Raw genomic sequence first — 24,539 nt, forward strand, 5'->3', positions numbered from 1 at the left:
ATATCGCGATATCGTGATACGTATCGTATCGTGAGGTTCTTGCCAATACTCACCCCTAATTTGAAAGCACCTTGTTTTCTCTCAGTGTTTGGCCTTTCTACCACACAAAGCTGGACTTTTTTTACTCTGAAAACAGAGCGTTCAAAAAGCCCCTCAGAGCAGATCGATCTGTAACACTAGTGTGGGACCAGTGTTTACACATGGATCTGTTGGACTGGGGAACGGCGTTTTGAAGACACTGACATATTATTGCTAATGGTTGAGTGCTTCCGTGCAGCAGAAAAGTTAACAGGCCAACTTTCTGTCACCTGTCTCTGTAATTGCTCCTCTTGAATGTCACTAATGCCAATCACACGTTACTGTGTAGTCATTTATGTAATTATGTTTATGCATACTGTCAAGTGCCAACAGAATTCTAGAGCTGATTAAAGGTCTTCCTAGGAAGTTCCCCTAGGGTTTGTTAGACAGCAGTTATGCGCTGTGATCACTATTGACACTTTTTAAGTCCCGCCTCTTGTCGCTCTGTGCTCCAATAATAGTTGAGTAAGCCTCATTCAGAACCTCGGTTAACTTTCTCCTTTCCTGTAACCTTAGCAGGGTTACCACGCGTCCTGGAAAACCTGGAAATGCTAGGAATTTAGAGACTAGTTTTCCAGTCAACTGATTAAAATGACCAGGTATTCTGGTAATAAACCATGTTTGTCCTGGACATGTTTCATTGTATTTTAGCGAGCTAACACAGGGTGTCCCAGAAAGGCACTGTTTGTGTGCAAATGCTGTTGTGTATTGTCAAGAAAAACTACAGGAAATCTCCTGGAAATGATTTCTTAAATAGAGTGGGGACCCTGACTTTGATATTCTGTGTGCTAGGCTCGTCTATGTTGGCTCTGTGGTTGAAAGGTTAAAAACGCCATATATATAGTCACAGTTAGTTAGCTAGCTAATGTTAGCAAAACACTCGCTAACTAACCAGCTAATCTCTAATCTACATCAATAGTTAGTTTGGCTAATGTTTTGCTAACATAAGTTCATTTAAGACCATACAATATATATCCATATATGTAACATTTATCTTTTTGTTAGAGGCCGACCGATATGGGATTTTTCAGTCAGATTTTTGTGTGTAAAAATTCACTGATTACTGATATGGTGGCAGGTATAGTGAATTTAGCTAAAATGGAAAACAACCTTTTTCTATGTGGATTGTGCGCCATTCTAATAGCTCGTCATACTCACTAGTTCTGTTCGAGCATAACCCGACCCTCTAGCCCTGCATCAGAAACACACCCTCGTCCTTCATTTCACTGAGACCACTGCGTTGCAACGGTCAGCGTGCCAGCACTGATTCTGGCTCAGCTTTTTTCCGCAGCGCAATGCAACATCGTCCTGGAATGCACATTGCCGGCAAATTGACGTCGTAGCATGTAGTCCGCACTGTGTGCTAATCGTATTGGTTACTTTGCTCTTGTCATGACAGAGGAGCGATGAGCTGAGGTCGCTGTTATCGTTTATCCACATTGGTTTGGCCTAAGATGACTCTCTGGGCAGAGGGCACTGCAGGGGTGTTCACTGCAGGATCAGGGAGAGGAAGCAGGTCCATTGTGTGGTTTTATGTGTGCGAGCATACGCAGGGCTGTGTGTTTGCTCCTGCTCTTTCTGTAACAGCTGCTCCGTGTGTTGTCCCTGTCCCATTGTGGTCGTCTCTGAAGCCCTTTGTCAGTCGGGCTGCCTCTGTACAGGACATCTAAACATGAGTTTGTCATCTTCCGCCTAATTACCTGACTGATTTGATTTACGTGGGTCACAACATGCCGCCCCTCCAACATAACCCCTTTTAATGGTTTCGGCTCATCAAAACTTGCCTTCATAGGCAAGTCCATGCAAGTTCAAACAAGGCATGTATAGATTTATGGCAGGCATGCAGTGACACGGAGCAGTAACAGGGCCAGTATTAGGATAGCAGACTGAGTGCTGGTATGAGAGCTGCCTGCTAATGGTTAACACTTAAAGCAGAGAGTCTGTCGGTGTTAATGGAGAGCAAAGAGCAGCCGTTTGAAGGAGCTGCTACCTGCGGCCCAATGGGAGCAGGCTCTGTGTTTATATGTCCACGTCTTCTGAACCTTTCTGCCTCTGTGGACTGAGATGGTTTGTGGCCAAGGTGAATCATTTGAGTAGATGTATTTAGTTTGTTTTGAGGATGCCACCGGTTTGTCAGACTGGTGTCGTCTTCTGTGGGGGAACAGGAAAGAGAGGCACTCAGGCATGTCATCAAACAGGGCTGATTACAGCGAACGGCTCGCTAGCTGCTTGTGTGTGGCTGCAAAATGCACTGTGAGAACAGAGGCAACATCTGGCCCCCGACAGGCTTCTCTCTCATATTCACGCCATCTCTCTCCCTCCCATCTCCCTCCCATCCCCCTCCGCTTACACTCTCTTCCAGTTTTAATGATTACTTAAATTGCTCTTTTTCTCTCCCCCTCTCTCTTTTACAGGCTAAACCTATTTATGGTGGATGGCTGTGCTTGGCCCCTGAGGGAACCGACTTTGACAATCCAATGCAGAGATCCCGGGTAAGCACATGCATTATACGCCTGCGTGTTTGTTCACTAAATGAGTGTACACACACAATGTATGCACGCATACATGCGGATACCCCCCTTAATTAACAGAAATGAACTGTAGTAGGAATACTGAACAAGCTCCATTCACTGCCCTATCTGAAACAGCGAAAAGTGAGGCTAAACTCTAATGCTTCATTGTTTTGGTCTATTGAGAAAGAGCTATGTCTGTATAGGTTATTCTGACAGCATGTATTTCTTCTGACAGAAATGGCAACGGAGATTCTTTGTGCTGTACGAACATGGCTGCCTGCGCTTCGCCCTGGACGAATCGGTAAGTAATGCACCTTGTCCACAGTAGCCACACTGTGAAACTGCAGCTTAAGCCCGGAGAACTGCTACATGACTCGTGTACAACAGTTAGAGCCACCAATTAATGTTCAGTTCTACACGTTTATTTGCACTAGTGTCACCGCATCTCTAATAACATGTAACGCAGATGTTTGTTACAGCAAAAAACATATAGTAAAAAATAGTACCTAGTAAGTCACGCTAGGTACGGTGGACAGTGAGGGTCACGTTAGTCTTAGTCATTTGATTTCCCGTCAACCCCAAAATGTTCCTGCATTTGATGCTTGGTGGGTGTTAATTTTGGACCCTGTGTTTGTCTGTAATGACACTAGACCTCCGGTTAGAGCATCTGACTCTGAACTGAGAGAAGTATTTTATTATAGTACAAATCTTGATAATTGTATGCTTGTTTTGGTTGTGTGTGGCAGTAGTTTGAGAGGTAACATTGTTTTGTAAGGTTAGGGTTTTGTGGTGTCAGAACATCAGTAGTTAAAGGTTCCCTGTGTGTATTCTTGAGGACTAACAAACATGTTAAATACATTTCCTTCCTCATAAAACATTTCCAGAGCAGATTTATTTTGAAACCTGCATTGTTTACATCCGTGTTAACTAGCTTGTTGTGTTCTTCCCTGCCTTTTACTGGCACACGTTTCTCTGCACTTTACAGCCACAGACTGTCAATCAGTGGAACAGCCAGAAACTGGATGATAGGAAAGTGTATGAAGTGTTGACGGGTGCTCTTGGAGACGTGTCACATGGGTCAGCTGTGTATGATATCAGTGCTGTGTGTGTGCGTCACCACTCTCAGCCATCTTCTTTATGAGTGCAGAGTGTGGACAGCATTAGCTGCTGGTCGGTACTCCGTGGTTGGTCTGGCCCTCACATCTCTCAAAGTGTGTTTCTAGCTTTAACATTTTTGTTGTGTGAGATCATTAAATCAAGTCTGCCAAGTGTGTTTGTGTCTGAGATGCGGGATGAAAATGTCATTCTACAAGTGTCACATCCATTATTCCCAGGTCTGCCTGTGAATATTATGAGGATAGTGCAGGCTTATCTGGAGCGGGTCTGACAAAAACATAAAGGTACAGTAAAGTAAGCAGAGCTGTGCTACCTCACCGGAAAGGTTCCCTACGAGTTCACAGAGAGGTAAAAGCAGCACTAAGAGAGTGAATCAGTGGTGCTGCACAATCCGACATATCGTATATAATATGCAAAATATGTTAGAGGTGAAACCCATTCTGAAAAGCACCATCACAGTGTGTATCAGAGAGATCCCTGGATACGCACTGTGTGGTGAAAAGGGTCTGAGAACTAAAGGCTGGGAAGTCACCTCTCAGTGCCCACTGTAAGCCTGTGTTTGTGGTGGTAGTGTGTCGCTAGGGGAATGTGACACGGGTGACCAAACCCATACCGGCTGATCAGGCTGGAGATTAGACTGCTTGTGTGTAAACACTGGGGGCCACACACTACCAGCCAGCCTGCCAGAAACACACAGACATTTACTTTTACGTGTGCTACGAAGACATAACGCAGGTTCTTTTCATTTCTGGGCTCGGGTTCTTCTAAATGAGCGCCAGTCCAGGATAGCAGCTGTTTTTAGCTATTTTCAGCTATTTCTTCAGCAGATTTTTATATGAAACACGCAGACCCTCTCAGCAGGTGTGTCCGTGTAAGTGAGTGGGACAGCGAGGGGAAAGGAGATGAGCTGACTTTGTAATAGTCCGGCTATGGCTGTGTATAAGCCAGCCGTTTGAAGTCACATTTGGTGAATCTCTTTGTGTTGCACAGTGATGACAATGGGAGGAAACTTGGTTGCGTTTGCGTGAGTGCGTGTGCGCGTTTCCACTGTGTAATGTGTTTCCAGTGACACCCAGGCTGGTGTGCACTTGTGTTTTCCTCTCATTGTAACAGTGATTCCAAAACTGTCTGCCTCATTGTCCTTTGGTCTTTTCATGTGCTTCTACAAGGCAGGAAAAGTGGGTCAGGGAAATGGCCGCTTTGTGCTCTGGACCCAGAGGATAGGAACTCTCCAAAACCCTGGAGCTGATAACAACACGTTAATGCTCCTGATCTCATCAAGCTCATCATTGTTTACCCAATGGCTCCGGCCACCAGTGGAGGGCAGATATGATTTGTTTGAGGTCATGGTCGAGGTCTACATTCATATACCCGATTGCTCTCATGTGGCTTCTATATAGTGGAGAGATTTACAGGAACCACACCCACCCACTCTTTGTCTTATGACTCTTTTGATCACATTATCTCCGCTTGTATTGCTGTTCAGCAACAGACCTCTCATACCAAGGAGCTTCATGCCACACAGTACATGCCTAAAAGCGTATGGTTATTTTCAGCTCTGTGTTTGGCGATATCAAGACACTTCAGCGGGGTTCAAGCTTACAAGTCACGTCTCCTTTTTCATCTTCATCTTCATGTTTTGTGCTGACTAAAAGTAAAGCTATTGTTTAGAATTGGATTGTGGTTCACAACTGTGTAACATAATCAAGACATTATATATAGAAATATGCCAGTAGAGTGAAATGTGTTTGCCCTTCATGACTATTACTTGTGATAACATATTGCACTTATTAATGGAATTTCAGCACTTCAGCATAGTTTAATAATTGTTGACGTGGCTAACTGTGTTAGAACGCTGTGTTAGAGGTCAGGTGGCTTTATTTCAGCTGTGGTGGATTGATGAAAACTACCCAGACATTTTTACTGTTATCCTTTTCCCTTTTTTTCATGTTCTGTGGCTTACAAACATTATATGTCCTCATCTTCAACTTGGGCCCTCTGGAAACTGCACTACAACTGGAGCTTGAACCAGTTGTTCCCTATGGCTTTAAAGGTCTAGTGTGTAACATTTAAGAGGTTCTGTTGGCAGAAATGGAATTCATAGGTCTGTTTTCATGAGTGTATAATCACCTGAAAATAAGAACAGTTTCTACAGTAGCCTGGTGTGGACAAACCAAACACTTAAGCATTTCACTGTAGTTTCTCCTACACACTTGGAACAGGAGGGTGAGGCAAGGGCATTGCATTCAGGAGCCGCTAGGTGCTACTAAATCATACACACTGGTCCTTTAGTAGTTTGATGATTCAGCTTATTCAGTTTCTTGCAGAGATTAGGTGAGAAGATCACTCCCACTCTTACATCTAAAGCCAGCAGCCACTTAGCTTAGCTTAGTTTATCTTAGCGTAGCATAGCGTAAAGACTGGACACAAGGGAAAACAGCTAGCTTGGCTCTGTCTGAAGGTAGCTAAATCAGCCTGCCATCTTCCCCTCAGTTCGTGCCACCAATGGTGTCTATGCACTGAGACAGGAATACACCAATAACAGTAAACAACAACAACAGTCATGCCATTTTATAGTTGTTATTTGGGAATATTTCAGTTTTTGTGTGCTTTAAGGGACGCATTTTGTTGTCAGTAACCTCATCTTGACTTATGGCTGTTATCAGCTCTGTAATTATTGAGATTATTACATTTAGTGATAAGATTTTCCCATTTTTGTGCAGTCAGTCCAGGATCAGGGTGTGCCTGCTTATATCTGTATGACTATGATATTGATACTATAAGAAACATTGAAAGACAGCCTGTCGCTGCTCCCAGTCATTACTTTACATTACAGACTCTGAAGCAGAAACGCAGTTGAATCAAACAGTTTTTTCCTCGTATTCATAATCCTCTTGAAGAACAAGATCCAGGCAGCGATGACATCGTCTGCTATATTTTCGGCCAGTAGACAGCAGGGTGCTATCTGAAGCAGCGGCCTCTTAAAGCTCTAAACTATTTTCACCACGAGCAGAGGGAAAGATGCTCTCCCATCGAAAGCAGCATTCCTCCTCCAATGCCCTTATTTGGTGAACTGCAGTGAGCTCGCAGCGCGGGACCACAGAGAGCAAGAGAAAGGGAGCCGTAGCCCCTAAAAACCACAGAGGAAACGTCAGATATGCCCCAGACCCAGACATTCCTCACACGGCCTGCCACAGCAAGCACCCAGCTCTGCTGATGCTGCCACAGTTTGAGGAATACTTTAGTTTAAGTACATCACTGTTCCATATAAGACAAATCAAGCTGAGGTGAAGAGCGTAAAAAACTGTAGAAAACAGATTTTTCCATAAGGATGGAAATATAGAGAGGCCACCCTGAAAGCTTTAAGGTTAAAAGGTCAATGACCATGAGAACGTGCTGAAGGAGGGGTCAGTAGGGGGCCACTTTGCTCCAGAGCTGCTTCTGTCCTACATCTTATTTTAGAAAATTGAAAGCAGTTCTGTCACTCACTCTTCAGTCAGACTAACCCGCTGTAACGTCTGCTTTGGGTTCACAGTTTTTCTGAAAGTATTTACAGGGTCAGCACTGGAGCTGGACTGGCAGTTCCTGTCTGTTAAGAGTCTTGATGGAGGGTGCCGTGTGGAGGCACATGTACCATATAAAACAGCAGTCTCCTCTCCAGAGCCTGCTGAGGCGGACTTGCCTTTGGCTCGGCCTGTAAAAACCTCCTGGAGGATTTATTATTATTTATGGAGTGGGTGTACTCCACTTAATTCTAAAGCTGGCTCGGTTGTTTTTTCATGCCGTTTTTACAGTTTTTTTTGGAAAGTTTACCATTGGGCTTGGGCTCCAATAAAAAAAATAAAGATTTTAGCACGGGGTAATTACCTCATAGACACATCCCCCTTTTTAGTATAAAGCATTTTACTTGTCAGTCTCCTGCGGGTTGTATTGTTTCGGTTCTCTTGGCTTGTTTTATAGCCTCTCGTGTCATGTCAGCCAGAGTGACAGACATCTCGAGGAGTCTGTGAGAAAGTCGTTGGTTTTAATAATATCCCATTGCAAAACTAAAAATAGTCAGCCCCATGGAAGGCTGAGACAATTGGAGGATATGGAATTGGCTCAGTTGTGTAGAAATCAAACCCACTACAATTCATTTGCCTTTGAATGGTAGCCTTGGCACATACATCTCCTTTGTTTTGGTGCCAGTAGCAGAGGGCAGTTTCTAAGCAACAAGTTGCTTTTAGACTTTCAGGACCAGGATCAGCTGGACTTTAGCAATCCAGACTCCACCTAACAACAACAACAACAACAGAAAACTCACCTTCAGCCACTGTGAGTGTCTTCATCTCAGCTTGATGTCATACAATAAAAATGTGGATGGACATTGGGACGTTTCCAGCACTAAGCAGTTGTTGGCTCAAGCTAGACTGTTCTATTTGAGCAAATTTTCATTTCTTAAGGTCCCCAAACAGTACACAATAAGATAAATATGTTGTTACGGTGTTTTAAGGTGTTCATATGACTTTTTACTTGTGGTGTTAATGGATGGAAGAGCTAGAAATCAGTTATTTCAGTTAGAGTTGCAACTAATTCATATTTTCATTAAATTATTTCTCAATCTAGCAATGAACTATTCTGACTGTACTATTAAACCAGAGACAAAAGACACAAATTGTCTTGTTTTGTCTGAGCAACAGTCTAAAACCCAAAGATATTGAGTTTATTATCACATAAGACAAGAAAAGCAGCAAATACACATCATTTTCAGAAGCTGGAACACGCAAAGGTTTTGCATTTTTGCAGTTAATTGATCATGAAAATAGTTGGTAATTCTTCTTCTGTCTGACCAGGAATCATTTCAGGAATTTGAGAACCTTGAATGTTCATGTTCCAACCAGAGGAACCCTTAATTTAGTTAACTTTCCATAGTTCCAGCTGCCAAAAAGATCCTGCTCCTACTTTGTGATTGCCCGTGAACTATGAGGGTGGAGTTTGCAGTGATGGACTTTGCTGATAGTTTAAACACAAAACTCACGGCCGCTACAGCCTGTGTACAGCTTCCTTTTACAGAATAAGGAAGTACTGGATTTTATTAGTAGTAATCAAAGAATGAGGGACGGACATTTCTTGTGAGTGAAAGAGAGAAAAAAAGCTTTATTTGCTGATTGTTTCATCATGTTTGCGGCTGTAGCTAACAGTTAATTGCATTATCTTCTGATCTCCATTGATCAATTAATTAAATAAAATAGGTATAAAAAGACATCAAACAATCAGCAGATCATGTACTTTGCAGATGTGATGTGGAGTTTTCAGGCACATTTCCACCTCTGCATGTCTCCGTTTTATCCATTCATTGCATCCATTTTAACCTCAGCTTTAGATACAAAGTAAAACAGGGCGACTGTGCAGTGTTTGAGACACAAGTCAGCAACACAATCATTTTTTAATCCGTTATCAAATGAATTTGCCCAGTGCTGCAACAAGCAGATTATATGCAGATTATTTGCTCAATGAATCGATTAATCATGTAGGTGATTAGAGTGATTGGAGTACTGTGAAAAATCCCAATCACACTTTCCCAGAGCCCAAAAGCATCAAATGTTTTGTCGAAACATATTCAGAATTCTGCAAAGAAAACTTCAAAGCTTTGAGACCCTTAAACCACCAAAGGTTTTGCTTGAGAAGTGTCTTAAATGATTAATAATTTATTAAAGTAGATCCATTTTCTGCCAATCGACTAATCAATTAACACTAATCAGTTCAGCTTTAAATTTGCATAATCTTTACAGATCTAGAGATGTGGTGGAAATGCAAAAGGAACATAACTCACTTCCTGGTTTAGTTCTGTTGGGAAACAGTGATCAACATTTTCTGCACCAAACAACCAATCAGAAAATAATCAACAGATCAGTCGATAATGAAAATAATTGTTAGTTGCTGCCAAAATGTATGTTACCTGTGACGGCCTTTTCAACCTAGCAAATATTCCGATACTAATGTGGGCCACAAGTTTCACCTCACTGCCGGGTTCCACACAGTTCCACACTTATTCTTAAACATGATGGTTTCCTTCTAGCGGAGTAAATTCTTCCACATTGTCTGAGTTCTACAGTGCGACGCAGTGTAATTGCCATATTTGGCAGCCCCTGGGGGTTTACAGGCAGATCTTAATAAAGCTGGATCTGTGTTCAGTGGCCTTAAAAGGAGCTGGAAAGAGACCCAGCACCTGTTTTACATCTGTAGCAGGCATAGCCCAGCAAAGCCTGATAACAGAGCCGCAGGATTCAGAGCAGACAGAGAAGGTCGGAGAGGAAGTTTAGGGGATTCCTTCGCTCTGATGTTAACACGATAATAAGTTATCAGGTTCAAATGACAATGCGTTTATCATCCCATCATCCAAAGCATACAGGAGACTTATATCAGTGTATTGTCTGTGGCTTGTTGAATACATTTCTTTTTTTTTTTTTACTACCATTATATAGTTTTTTTCAAGTGCTTCTGTGTGGTAGCTGGTGTACAAAGCAGACACAGCTTCTTCACTGATCACACACACAAAGCAGCTTTAGTCCGGCATCCCATTGCTGTCATCTCCCCTTTTCACTCACTGTGTGCTACATCTGAAAGGATTTGCCCAGTTACCATGGCGATGTGGTGATAACAGCGGAGCGTCCATACAGTAAGGGCCCGATTTCCCCCCCGAACTCTACCTCTGAAAAAGAGGGGCAGATGAGAGATTGGAAGAGACTTGGTGTGAAACATTGTGCAGCAATGAGGCATGTTTTCCCTCAGATCTTCTCTGTTTGAGTTTTTGAACTATTTGAAATGTGATACACCAATGATATCAGTGTTTAGTCGGGCAGTCGCCCATCCAGTATGGAAACAAACCAGTGACTCAAGCATCCCATTTAAATGTTTTCCACATTTGTCCTTTTTTATGTTCCACTGCTAATATTCTGGACTTCATGTGCATTTTGATCGTTGTGATCCTTTGTTGAGTTTTGTGTCAACTACTCTTGTTGTTCTTTGCGGTTCGTTCAATGTAACTGTCCAACATTCCATTTTTCATTTAAAAGGGTTGACTGCCAAAGTGTTCGTGATGAAATCATGGTTGTAGGCCCCGCCCCTTAAAAATCAGAGAAACTTTCCACCTTGAAAACATCCTTCTAGTGTCAAACTCAGCACATACATCATTCTGCACAGTGAAGCTCAATCATCACACTGTAGGATCAAGAAGAAAAACATAGTTTTGAGAGGAGGGGGACTTTAATGTAAAGGTTAAACCACATACTATAAAAGCTATGTGTCATGTTGTGTCTCCTTTAGCCGAGCACGCTCCCTCAGGGCACGGTGAACATGAACCTGTGTACGGATGTCATAGACGCCGAGCCCAAGACGGGCCAGAAGAACTCCCTGTGCATCATCACCCCGGACCAGGAGTACTTCATCAGAGGAGAGAATAAAGAGATCATCAATGGGTAAGTTGTCTCGATGTGTCTGCTGATGGGTTTGGTTGGATCAAATGAGCTCACACAAATATCAAAAACACTCTGGTCTGTCTCCAGGTGGAGCGAACAGCTGGTGGTATACCCCAGAACCAACAAACAGAACCAGAAGAAGAAGCGCAAGGTGGAGCCTACGACCTCCCAGGTAATCCTCCTTACACCGTACATGTCACAGCGTTATACCATGTCCTTCTTTTCTTGCTTCGCTGTTTTTGACTGTTCGACGTGCTCTTGTTCAGGAGCCGGGCCCAGCCAAGGTAGCAGTGACCGGCTCTGGTATCCCAGAGGCAGAGAAGGTCCCAGACTCAAGCTCCATCATCTGGCAGGAGGAGCTGAACCAGAGAGAGGCTGAGGGGGCTGCTGTGTGGGCCGCTGCAGAGCTGCCTCCAGGATCACCGCTGCCCTCCGCAGGTAAGGAGGAATGACACCTTTGTATAGAGGACCCTGTATATGTTTATGAAGTAAACTAAAGCACATCTCATACGCTTGAAATTAATAAAAAGTACAAACTAAAATGACAGAAAGTGAATTTTATAATTTATTTGTTCTAAAAGAGTTAAGAGGTTTTGTGCCATTCTCTGTTTCTGTTGTCTAGGTGACTGTGCACCCATGCCGCAGGGCTCTGACGCTGGCTCAGTGAATGGCGACGAGGTAGACCGGGCCAGCATGGCGCTGCACGGCTCTGCGCCCCAGCCCCCCAGCGACCTGCTCTCCCCGACAGGCTCGTGCTCCAGCCTGGGGGGAGTCCCGCGCTGCCTCTCTCCGGCCCCCAGCGACCCCTTCCCATCCGGCAGCTCTTTGCTCTCCAATGGCTCCCACATCAGCGGCTCGGTCAGCTCTCTGGACTCGGACGCCAGCGGCAGCACGGTGACCAGCACCGACAGCCACCCGGCCAACCAGTGGGGCGGCCACTCCTACAGCCACCACGACACGCCGCGGTCCAGACGACTGGAGGCGGAGGCCAGGAAGGCTGAGAAGAGGAGCCGGTTCAGGAGCCCTGACAGGCAGGACAGGGAGGCCGTCCTCAGCCCCGAGAGGAGGTCAGTGCCTGCTTCTTCTGTCTGCTGCTCTGTAGTGCTGATCAATAACAGTCTCCTGAATGTCCCTTTCACAGTTTTGCTTTTCTTTATCTAGTTCTGAACTTTTGAAGAAGCAAAGTTGGGAATTTCTGGAGAAAGAAATGCTGCAGTTGGAAAAACATTTTTTGAATTTTTTAAATGCAGAAACACATATTTTCACACCGAACCTGCTGACGGCTGACATTGTATGGTCATTTTCTGTATTTTAAATATAACTCTTCATCCCAAAAAACTGAACAAAGAAGTCTCTTGCTTCTTTATAGTTCAGCAATTTAGTTTGTGTGTTCATCTGTTCATGTGTGACAACAATTTGAACATTTATGGATTGCACAAAATGATCCCCATTTAATAAGGTACTCATTTTGTTTGCGCTTCCATAAAGTTGGGAGACTCGATATTGTGACTTTTAGTCTAGAGAACTAAATATGCTATAATATAAGAGACTTAGAGAGTAGATTCAATTAATAGTAATTGATATTGCTGAAGGAGGCTTGAACAGACAGGAACAACACATTAACACACACGGTGGATGAAGTGATGTACTTAGCCTGATAACGCTTTGCTGTTCTGGCTGTGTTAAACCAGCCCCTGATTTAACCTGATGAACCAGGTTAGTGGACTGCGTTCTTGGAATCCAGCTCCATGCTGCAGACACTGCGGTCTGGAAATACTTGAGCCTCTGGCTTATCCTTTTAAAGGCATGTGTACACACATACAGACACACACACAGTCCAGTGACGCACATACTTCCAAAGCTTTTGATGTGCACACATACACTCAACAACTGGTGTGGTTTTAATGGAAGGGAGGAGAAAAGGCTGTATTTGGTGAAATGAAGACATACTGGGATTTGTGATGCACTTTAAATATCCGTTTTGTGTGTGTGTGTGTAAGAAAAGCTGTTTCTTAAGAATCAGCCCCCCTGTCAGTTTTCTATCAGCAGTCTCACTAACTGTAAGCATAGACTGTATAAACACACAGCCTCTGTACTTTCCATTGAGTAATCTGGTGCAGTTGGTGAAGAGGTCACAGGTCTCACACACATACAACACACACACCAAAGACGGCAACGTTTCAAACAAACCAAGTGGGTGAGGTGGGGGGTCATCTTTTTCCTCTCACAGCCAGCTTCCTGCTCCATTCAGTCCCTCCATCCATGCCAGGCGTGAGAGGAAAAGGAGCAGAGGAAAATAGGAGGAGTGCCCACATACTGCCCCATAAACACATTACTGCTTCACTTGAGCCAGTTTGGGGTTTTAAGTGAAGTGGACTCTCCCTCTGTACAGAGTTTACCATGCAGGCCTCATGTCCGAATAAGTGTCCTGGTGCCCTGAGGGTGATGTCCTTGACCATGACTTTTGTTACATCTCATTCCCCATTTCTCTCTTTCCTCGTTTCCTGCCATCTCGCTACAATAAGCTGTCAAATTACTGGAGTTTCTTTGGACAAAGCAAATAACTTCATTTGTAAAGAACACTGTACATGTGAGTTGTTAACTCAAAAAAAAGGGCATTTGTTGTTAAGGTACTCCTCAAAGCCTATGTGGCAAAATGAGTTTTAAAAACCATCACTGATGCCGCCTGTGAGAAAACAGAAAACAATCTTCTTCATTCATAACCCTGTCACTCCCACTGCTCTCCAGCGGTGACACCACTCCTCCTTTCACACCACCAGATGCCAAATATCGTGCAGACGTTGTGGTTCTCTCTGTAAATGTCCTGTCAAGTCTGAACAAAGCTGTAAGGAAGATTTACATAGTGGGCTCTTCTGTCTGAATGACAAAAAGCCAACCCTTTAACAGATGGATGATTCCAGTCTGAAAAGGTCTAAGGGTCCCTCATCATAAGATATTTGCCAAGCTGGAAGATGAGTACAGAGAACAAAATGAATGGAAGGCTGGAGTTTGTTTGCACATACATATGCGTGTTAACCAATCATGTATGATTTGATTCAGCCATTATTTGTATTTAAAGCCTTTGCAGCAAGAGAAGGAAAGAGGAAAAAAATGAACAGAAACTGAAACTTTATTTGATCCTTGAGAAACAAAGTATCAGCAGACAAAAACAACACTGTGCTAGTGAACACATGTGTACTGATGACACACTGCTGAAATGTCACTGGCCAGAGAAACATGTTTGATACAAACACACCTGCATTGTTTAGGGACAGCTGGGTCCGACCTTCTCATACAGTAGCAGGTTTGTAACGGGGTCCTGTCAAATTCACATTCTGAGCCAGTCTGGGACATCCAGTGGCCGTTTGGCCTCACACTGTCCTTGTCCTTCTCCCCTCTCCTCCATTCCCTTTTAAGGACTGCAGCCTTGGCCGAAGAGTCCCCAAATAAGGGCAACGTTTAGGCTAAAGAGTAATATAATATGTCCCACTGCCTCTCACCCTCTTCCTCTCTGTGATGCAGATTCCTCTGTCATTTACCAAAAGGCCTGTGTGGGAACGTGTCAGAGCTGGCAGTATACTGTGTCGCAGTTTGAGGAAGGTTACAGGGACACGAGTGAGCAGAGGCGGTCTGTAGTCCAGTGCTTTCAACCTAGCTCTGGTGTCTGTGATTTAACTGTCAACAGCTTCATGAAGCAGCGATTTAACTCCTACCCCTCCTGTCTCTTACGGATCTCTGCACTCATGTTTTAGGCATGTTTCCACAAAATGAACCTCAGATGAACCTAAACAAGGCCAAACACCATTTATTGTGTTTGTATTGGTTCAGTCACACAGTATGCACACACTAGCAAGCCATGGTGCTACTAGTATCAATACTAGAATGAGGGGTGGATATTTTCCATTTGTGTTGCAGAAACTTTCCCAGGGGACAGAGAACCTCTACAACTCAGGAATTGAACCTGTATTTCCACCTCAGAATCAGAAACTAGATTTAGTTCCTCTATGATAGTTCCAGGTGATAAAGTTCTTTAAGGTGAACCAGTCATAAGAGCTAGAGAGGGAGTAGTCTCGCAATACCAGATGATTGGAGATCTCAGTGCCTGCCAATTATCTGGGGATTTCTAAATGCAAAGTAGTTGCTTGAACAGCAGTGAGAACCGTAGCTAACAAACGTATGCCTCCTACTTCAAGGACACACCTCACCTGAAACAATACTCTCCCCTCAATCTCCTCCATAGTTAAACAAACAGAGATGCAGTCAATCACTTTGTAACACAGAGAGTTTTTTAAAGCGTTGGAAATGGATGTCTGGAGCAATGTTATATGGTACCACAGTGTTTACAAGCACACGACTTCCACATGTCACCACCCTAAAGACTTTGGATTGGTTCTGCAATGCAGTCTTTTTTCTCTCTTTTAACTCTCTAATTGTTTCCACTCAGTTTTAGCAACAGAAACTGAGAGAGAGTCCTCAGTCTCTATTGAGTGAAGCACTTAGAGTCTGGATAGGGAGGAGCAGTTGAGAGAACAAGGCGCTTAAACAATAAAACAGAATTTGCTCATCGTTATGTTTTAAAACAGTGTTAATCATAAAACACTCAGATTGTCTACTTTGTAGACAGACGCTCTTAAATCAGTTTTCAGTCTGAATTGCTCAATCTTACTAGTTCTTCACATGTGATGGAAGCGCAAATAGGGTGAAGTTTCAGGAACTATCTGGTTAAAAAGGGGCTCAAGGTTTTTTGCTTGACAATGTCCCACAGGCCTTAGCACCTCTCACTGTTAATACCATGCAAGGAAAAAGAGAAGTGGAATAATATATACGAAATCCTAAATGGGTTGTTATTTGTTTAACTTGATTGTGTGTGTGTTGATTTGCAGTCGCTCCGGTGTTATTGAGAAGCTGGAGGCCTTGGAGCTGGAGAATCCAGAGAAAATGGAGGTGGAAGAGTCGGGGAGGAGCGGAGCCAGACAGGGCCGAAGTGAGCACAGACGCTTCCACAGAGAGGTAACACTGCTGCGTGTGTGTGTGTGTGTGTGTGTGTGTGTGCTCGCATATTTGAATCAACAGTGCCAACATTGTGCAGCAGTTTACAATAGGTACGGTAAGACTTGTAAACAGTGTTTTTAAACAACATCACATGGCGGTACAGATGTGAGCTCAGCACTGGACCTACCAGCTTGGGTTTTGCTTTTTTTTTCTGTCCCAGCACCTCCCCCCTACTCTTCCATCTTTTCCCTTCACCCTCGCCCTCTTCCCTCCATCTCTCCCTCTCTCTGTCCTGTCTTTGTTTTAGTTGTGGGTCAGAGGTCAGCAGCGTGTGCTGTATTCATTTCCAGTCTCCATTCTGTGGTGGGATTCCCCTGGCGATTATGCTTCCCTTTCCCACCCCAGCCCTCCATGCTGGGCTAGAAGTGCTCGAAAACCTGACTTTAGGAGCACAGAGACCTGACACCCTGGTACACAGAGTCACAGTCAGACACTGTTAAACACTTAGGGTTTTTTTTGTCCTGGCCCTAGATCTGTGTCAGTCATGCGCAGATGAAACGATCACGTACGTATACAGATAAAGATGATAAAGACTGCTTGTGTGCCTCGTACTGCACGCACACATTAGCTGTCTGTTATTCTTACTGCTGCTTTCAAACAATACACACACACATTTAGAGTTGGCAAGTTTAGCCTCATGCTATCAGTGTGTTTTTATTCTCTTTACTGCAGTGTGCTGCAGAGTTGATCCTCACAGATTATGTGGGTTTGACACAGAAGGAGCAGTTGTCATGACACTAACGGCCACCCAAACAGACCGAGTTAGATGATGCACTATAAATTATGTGTCTTTTTTGTATTTCATTTTTGGGCTCTTATTTTGCATATTTTTGACTATGAAAGTCTCAGTTCATTTACGTTACACAGGTATAAACACAATGTAGAAAAACGTGCCTGTGTTTATGTGCATTGCTTAGGAGCAGAGGCACGACGTGGGTCAGGGTCTGGATTTTCCCTCCACACTGCCGCCTCTGAGGAGAGCCAAGTCCCTGGACAGAAGGACCACTGAGTCGGTCATGACGGTGAGTGTTTTTCTCTCAGCCTCATTGAGGTCCAGGATTCATCTCCACATCCTCTTCTGTGACTGTCAAAGGTCACGATTTATGTAAACACGAGTCACCCACATGTTCTTATAGAGGAAATGACTTGTCATTGTGACCACAGTGTGCCTGACTTAACCAGCAGATTATATTATGCATCTGGCTTATAAATGGGAGGACTCTTGGAAGCAACTTTGTGCAAGTCAAACTAATGATTATTGTCCATTCTGATTAATCTGTCAATCTTTTTCTCTAATAATCGGTTAGTTGTTTCCCAAAGCTTATAATGACATCCTCAAATGTCTTTTTTTTAACCCAAAGATATTCAGTTTACTGTCATAGAGGACTGAAGAAACCAGAAAATATGACAATTCTTTCCAAAAAAAAAAAGACTCTATGATAAGGAATGTGAATTAATAAGATTCTATTGATACCGAGGCTGTTATCAATTCAGTCCAATTCTTCAGCAATTTCCTGTGCGGGAAAAAAGTAACCTACACAGGTTTTCAGCATCAACGCAAGTCTGAACACGGTGTAGAGTACAGTCATTGTAAAATAAAGCCTCGCTTTGGACCAGTTTCCGTCAGCACAGACGTGAACTTGACATTTTATTTAGCAATGTACAACTGCCAGAAAAACATGCTGACATTGATGGGAATTGATCAACTGGGAGGCACACGTGGCCGAGGGAATATGAAACCGGTTCTTAATTTCCCTCCCTAAAAATGAAGAATGGATTTAAAATAGTAGTAATAGTGATTGATGTTATAGTTGAAAACTAACCAGTAATTCGCTGCAGCTCTTCTTGCTCACAGTATTAATGTAAAGAAAACTCAGAATGTGTCATTGTTGCTTCCCAAAGGTGTTTTGTGTGTGTGTGCCCAGGTTCTTCTACCTCACATGTAAAAGCTACGTTAAGCATTTTTTTGATAGCTAGGGGCCAAACAAGCCAAAAGATCCACCATATCACTGGCTTATACATTTGCTATAGCTAGCGTGTTGCCTACTTTGTCACGTTCCTGGTCAGTTAACAAACCTAAGTTCAATATTCACTCTCCCTTTAGCTCTGTTTTCACCTCTAAGTACATCTGAACCGCTAGATGCTAAAAGCTTGACTTTCTTCCCTAGTAGTTGGTCCGTGTTTGCCATTCCATGCTGGTTCGATATTTTCCAGCAGGTTTAGCAGAGCAGGTACATATGTGAGACATAACGGGGAGATACAAATGGATTAGGAAGCTTTGTAGAGCTGCTAAGTCATGTGGTTATTCTCTGTCTCTATTGTCACTACAAGCAACACCTTTCATTTTATACATGGTCATTTAATTCAGTGTTTATATAAGAAATATTATTGATCAATGCAAGTTTGATATATACACATGAATCAGGTTGCAACTAATGATTGTTTTGCCAATTATTTCCTTGAGTGACTGATTTGTCTATAAAACAGACAGTCAAAAGCAAATACTGTCATTCTAGAATCTGGAATTAGGTGTTTTTAAATTTTCCGTTATAATCTGCAAATCGGGCTGCTTTTCTGTCCCACGATGCTGCTAGAAAGCCTCCAAATGAGCTCCAACAAACTCATGCACTTGTAGAGGAGATATAGCAAGATGCAGCTGATGATAAGGTTTGGGTTCAAATTTGTTCAGATTGTTTTGACATTAACCAACACTTGTATGTTGAAATTCCCTCTGAAGGCCAGTGTGTTTTCAGCGTGTCTCTGCTCTCCCAGACAAAGCCTCTCCTGTTCTGCTAAGCTGCAGGATCCAGGGTCAGCATCAGTGCCAGGTCTTCAGCTGTGTGGAGAGAGAGAGGTCACCGGGTTGTTGTTGGGGCTGAAAGCCTAGATTCTGTTAGGTAACAGAGTTAGAGAATTAAAAATTGAGAAAGGTCTCTCAACAGCATAGCTGCTTTGATCAGAGAACTATTTCCCCCCAAAGTCTGCTGGGTGGAGCATTTTATGACACACACAGAGCACTATGCACTGCAATACTGTGAGTTTAAGTAAAATGCACAAAATGCCCTGTTTAATCCATCAATGTTTCTTTTAAGTGACTCACACCTTCAGCTCTGACCTTTAACCTCTGTATTAAGTTGAGTAAAAGAAAGGAGCATTTCTCCATCTTGAGAACCCGATGTCAGTGCATGATTTCCATAAAATTGTCTTTTTCCTGATGTTCCTTTGGCCTCGGTGTGGTGGTGCGAGGGTGTGGATGTTGTAGGCCAAACCTCCATGCTGCAGGTGGCAGCGCAGCCCCCTCCTCTCCCTCTCTTCTCCAGGTTATACTCCTCATTCTGCTCCCTCTGTGTGCAGAGATTGCCCGCCGTGTGCATTCATTGCACCCGTTTGTTTTGATATTTCTGTCGGCTGGAGGAGTGAGACTGGTGTGTGTATATGTGTGTGTGAGTGTATATCACAACTTGCCACCGCTTCCTGAGGTCACCATGCACATGTGTGTGTTTCTTCCACTGTGTGGAATCACAGCAGACTACACAGACCGGCAACAGATCTGGCAGAAGTTGCCCCTGTCCAGTGGTCCACACTCATCTCAAGATTTTAATTGTGCGATCCACTGGTGGGGTCAACTTCTACCCCCGGCTGACTGAGTGGGCATGTGTTTTTAAACAGTGACAGTGAGTGTGTACTTGAATTGGACATTTTACCATTTCTGGATATGGCTGAATGTGTATCCTGCTTTATTTTGTTATGTTTAAAGGTAAGTGTTTGTGAACTACTGCTGCACTTTGAAAAAGAAAAATGCCAATGTGTATTTGACTGCTTCTGAGGTCATCGTGCATGTTGGAACATTTTGACACAAAGTATAAAGTGAAATGTTCTCAGTGTTATTTCAGATATTTTCTAAATATTTTTTCTTTCGTGTGTTTTTTCTATTTTTAGCCGGATTTACTGAACTTCAAGAAAGGTTGGATGGTGAAGCTGGATGAGCAAGGCCAGGTACTTTGTGAATTCATGCCTTTGTCTGTAAAAAAATTGAGTTTTTTAGAGAACAACACAAAAAACATAAGACGAAAAATAAACACATCGCTCAGCCCTAGATGGGGTGATGAAAATAATTATTTTATTTATATTTACTAATTACTTATCACATAAGACGGAACCAACTAATGGGAATGCCGTAATGAAGGAAATGCTAGCAAAAAAGAAATGTTTCCAAAAACACAGGACACTGCCAGAGAGAATGAGGACTTTCGAATTTTACATACTTAAACTTGACATAAACCATTTGATTATGGAGAACAGTTGGGTCACAACCTTCCCTTGATTTGATGTACTGCTTTGTTTCTCTAGAACTCAGTAATTACCACTGAAGGACGAAACATACCCTTGCTTGTAATTCTCCAGTAGCTGCTTCCAGCTCTGCAGTCTCTCTGGATTGCACCGCGTGGCAAAGGTACCCTTCCCTCCTCCCGTATGGGCGTATCTCCACCTGCTGCCAGTGTTGTTCGATCACCTCCTCCACCCTTGGCTGCCTCTCCAAAAGACATGGACCTAATGAATCCGTTTGTCGACTCCCTCTCCGCTCTCATAGTCCGTTCTCCCTCCTTCTTAACGGATGCGTTCTCCCCGAAAGAGATGTCACTGGGACTCATACCTCTCCGCCTCTCCTCTCCTTCTCCGACTGCGCTCAGCTCCACCAAGGTCCGCGTGGAGGCTCTCAGCCTCCTGGCGCCGCCTTCTGAGCCATAGCCTGAGCGAATGGGTCTGAACTCTGCCAGTCGAAGGGTCTTAGAGCGGGCCTTCTCTTCTGCGTGTCGCGCGCCGGACTCATTTAACCCTATCGTCTCGAGGTGGGTGGCTTCCTCCACGCACGATGCTTCAGAGGAGAGTGGAGTGCTAGCTGTTGGGCTGACGTCTGTCCTAACCAGACCCTGCCAAGATTGTGACGCCATGATCCTTCAGTGTTTGATGGCTAGAGAAGGCTAGTGAAACAGGCAGGGAGAGTCAGTTTTATGTGTTCCATATACTGCTGTTCCGTGTTCACTAACAGATCAGAATTCCCAAGGTCCCAGGTTTATCTCTACATTATCACATCAAATAAAACTAGTTTGTCTTATGTTTTTATGTCACTATGTATTTCTACAATAGTTTATGAAGCGAGATGACGATAGATATGCTCAGAGTGTTTTCTAGCAGAACAATTAGTGAAAATCATGACACGTATCGGAATGCATAATAAAATTAGCTTGTTGATGGGTTTTTCCAAATCCTTGTAAACACAAAATGTCAGTAAAACAACTTATACATTCTGCTTGAGAACAGTTATCTGTACATGTTTTTTATGTGTATTTGTTTTTCGTTTTTAGGATTTTTATTTGTTTATGGTTGTGTTGTTTTGTGTATTCTAATATCTAGGTGTTATTGTGAGCGGACATGTAGTGCACTGAGCCTCGCGCACTAGTTCATGTGGCCGTGGAGTCTGTGTATCATTTCTATAGACTGCCGTGTAGTGTGTGGCCAGTCCGCGTATACCAGCCGTCTCATGGTGGCTCGTACAATAGTGTGCATTCCTTCGTGTGGTACTAAACATTCTAAAAGCACCATATAGATTATTACACTTGGATCCCAGTATATAAAAGATATATGACACTCTATCAGGATTAGGTGGAAATGTGATTAGCAAGCGCCCTTGTAATTAAATTTAGATGGCAATTTTTTAATGAGTCTCTGTTTGGTTGATAACTTGAGTGTATGAATGTTTTATTGTACACACTTGAATTGACTTTCATCTGTAAACAGTTCAGTATTACTATACATTCTGGTTACTATCTGGTGTGGTATGATTATCTAATTTTAATATTTATTATTTTTGTGGTTTTATATAAATATGGCTGTCTCTGTTGTCAGCAAGATAGTATTTTTTTAACATTGTATGCTATTTCAATAGCTTGTATCATTCTTTTGCCATTCAGCTTTATTATTTATATACAGTGTTCATGTCAGTTAACATGGGTGTCTCCCGTTGTACCCTCCTTTCTGCATGTCAAGGATGTCAGAGAATCCTATATATCTGGAGCATGTTCCCAGCGTTTATTCTCAACAAGAAGAGAGATTATTGGAGGTGGTCCTTCAATATGGGCAGGCTAGCGTGAACTTGGAGGTATCTTGTAGGTGAGGAGGTATGGGGACTGTATATCTGCACCGCATGAAGATAGTAAATGCCCCCATTGAGTTGTCTGTGTCTTGATTTATACCACTTATGTGTATGCAGTTTGGAAGCTGTTAATTAGTAACTGATTTGAGTGAACGAGCTGGTATTGGAGCGGCAAAGGGATTACTGAATTAGTATTTTACTGCTTGATATGAATATTGTAACGAGATAGCCAGAAAATACATTAGAGATCAGCTCGACACGGTTAAGTGTGCAATAACCTGGAATAAAACCCAAATCGTGAGCAGTGGAGGCAAAGTTGTATAGCGAGACTGTTCATGTGGAACCACAGAACAATCTGTTTTTATATTCAAACGGCTGGTTATCTGGTATTGTAAAAAGGTCCGGGCCTATGTGTGAGAAGTGACACAACAATGTTACGCTACGCGTAATAACAACAAATATATAGAATCGCCTCAGTAAGGTAACGTTTACATGTTAAACATCATTGTTCCTTTATGAGAGAATATGCCGTATGCTCGTTTAATATTGGAAGCCTTCAGTGCTCTGTAGCGTCTTTATCCTCATGACGAGTTTGTTTCAGGAGCAAATTAGGAATTGGTCAGATCTCACGCGGTTTTTTCAATCAGGTCATAGCGCTGAATGAGTGGAAGGTGAGCGGGAGAGGGCTTGTGCGGAGCGTTGGGAGTGTGGTGGGAACGCAGAGATGTATACATAAGTCAGGGAGTATTGATAACATTGAGACTGTGTCAAAGCATAAAAATACCGCTAAGTAGGAGAATGAATCAAAATCTGTCACCTCCTCTCAATGATGGAATCTATGTGAGTATTTCTCATGCTGTGATCCTCAGATAGTCATAAACCAGTTTATTCTTCACCACTACGAGCGATGAGGTGGCAAGGATTAGGAAAGACGAAAGAAAGAAGTACATGAAGTAATTAAGATATTCGAAGGTAGGTAGATAGCACGAGAGGTTCTGGTTTGTTGAACGTTCAGTCAGTCAGATGTTAAATCTAGCTGCATTTCTTAATGACAGCAGGTTAGCCTCTCTTTGTGTTGATTGAGTTGACATTTATAAATGATTGGGTCTTAGAAGCGTGCAGCGCGACCTCCTAATTTCGTCTATTTATTATGATCCGATGAAGTGATTACAAGTGCATTCCCTCCTCCTTCCGCTAAGAGTCTGTAATGCCGATGCTACCTCTGTTATGATACTCGTTAGTAATGCTACAGGATTCAGAGTTGGTCTTTAGGTGTGGATGCAGGGTCGATGCTGTTTGAATACGTGTAGTTTTCGACACCCATTCCTTTTCATTAAAAGATATTATCCCCCAGGAGTGCTACAATTTGTTTTTTTTGATAATATGCCAACTTAAATGACTATCCTTTGCTTCAATTGTTAGTCATATCTCAGATAATATTGGGTGTTGCCGGGCGTATTGTGCCTTTCAGGATGAGATTAGTAGAGCCGGAAAGTCGAATGTTATCTGAGGCTAGACTGTAGGTGACGTAGCCGGTGCCTGTATTCTAGTATTCTATATCTTCCTGTATGAAAGTTCTCTGTTTGTTTACCCTAAGATTGCCAAGCTGCTATGCTTGCTCATATCTTCTCAACACGGTTATTAATTTAGCTTTGACTTGCTTAGGGATTGATCCTAAATGGTTACTATCCGGGCGAATAACCTATATGCTAAGACCTGTTGAATGTTGTGATTAGATCTAGTGAGGTGATATGTTCTTAAAGTTGGCAGATGCACGGGTCGCTTATGATCAATTATCAGCATACTGCAGAACTTTACTTATATTGCTTCTTCTGGACCGCTTGTCTGGTAACTCTGTCTTTCATCATATACGATTGGAGGGAACAGGATCTCAACAGCCATAGGGTATCTATGTTAGTAGGAATTTGTTTTGGTATCTGGTTCTTTCTTTTAGTTTTTAATAATATTATATGAATTAGTAATTTGTAGAGTGTGTATGGTGCTTTGGTTTAGAGTGTGCCAGTGTTAGGTCTCTGATTAATCCTATGTGTGTGGTTGGTATCAGTATGATGACTCTTCAAGGAAGTGTGCTTGTTGTTTGACGGACTTTGTGTTAATCTCTTATTATGAATTATCACATTGTAAGGCTGTTTGATTTTGTTCGCGTAT

At 42.9% G+C, this 24,539-nt stretch overlaps 1 protein-coding gene across 3 annotated transcripts in view; it reads left to right on the top strand.

Annotated features, from left to right (window-relative positions):
* Window positions 1-2,462: 2,462 nt before the first annotated feature.
* The window catches only part of mprip (myosin phosphatase Rho interacting protein), a 45,631-nt gene continuing 23,554 nt past the window's right edge, over window positions 2,463-24,539 (top strand). For 2 of the 3 annotated variants that reach the window (XM_035671128.1, XM_035671146.1), the window contains exons 1-9: window positions 2,463-2,570; window positions 2,827-2,892; window positions 11,013-11,164; window positions 11,252-11,336; window positions 11,431-11,602; window positions 11,787-12,231; window positions 16,048-16,174; window positions 17,134-17,238; window positions 20,156-20,212. In XM_035671128.1, coding sequence (XP_035527021.1) covers window positions 2,556-2,570; window positions 2,827-2,892; window positions 11,013-11,164; window positions 11,252-11,336; window positions 11,431-11,602; window positions 11,787-12,231; window positions 16,048-16,174; window positions 17,134-17,238; window positions 20,156-20,212 — 1,224 coding nt within the window. In that variant the 5' untranslated portion in view covers window positions 2,463-2,555. Of the gene's footprint in view, window positions 2,571-2,826; window positions 2,893-11,012; window positions 11,165-11,251; window positions 11,337-11,430; window positions 11,603-11,786; window positions 12,232-16,047; window positions 16,175-17,133; window positions 17,239-19,462; window positions 19,537-20,155; window positions 20,213-24,539 lie in introns of those variants that run through there. The other variant, XM_035671137.1, reaches the window with a different exon arrangement.

Source organism: Morone saxatilis, unplaced genomic scaffold (genome assembly GCF_004916995.1).
Source record: "Morone saxatilis isolate NCDOM2014 unplaced genomic scaffold, NCSU_SB_2.0 Contig1, whole genome shotgun sequence".
Lineage (NCBI taxonomy): Eukaryota > Metazoa > Chordata > Actinopteri > Moronidae > Morone > Morone saxatilis.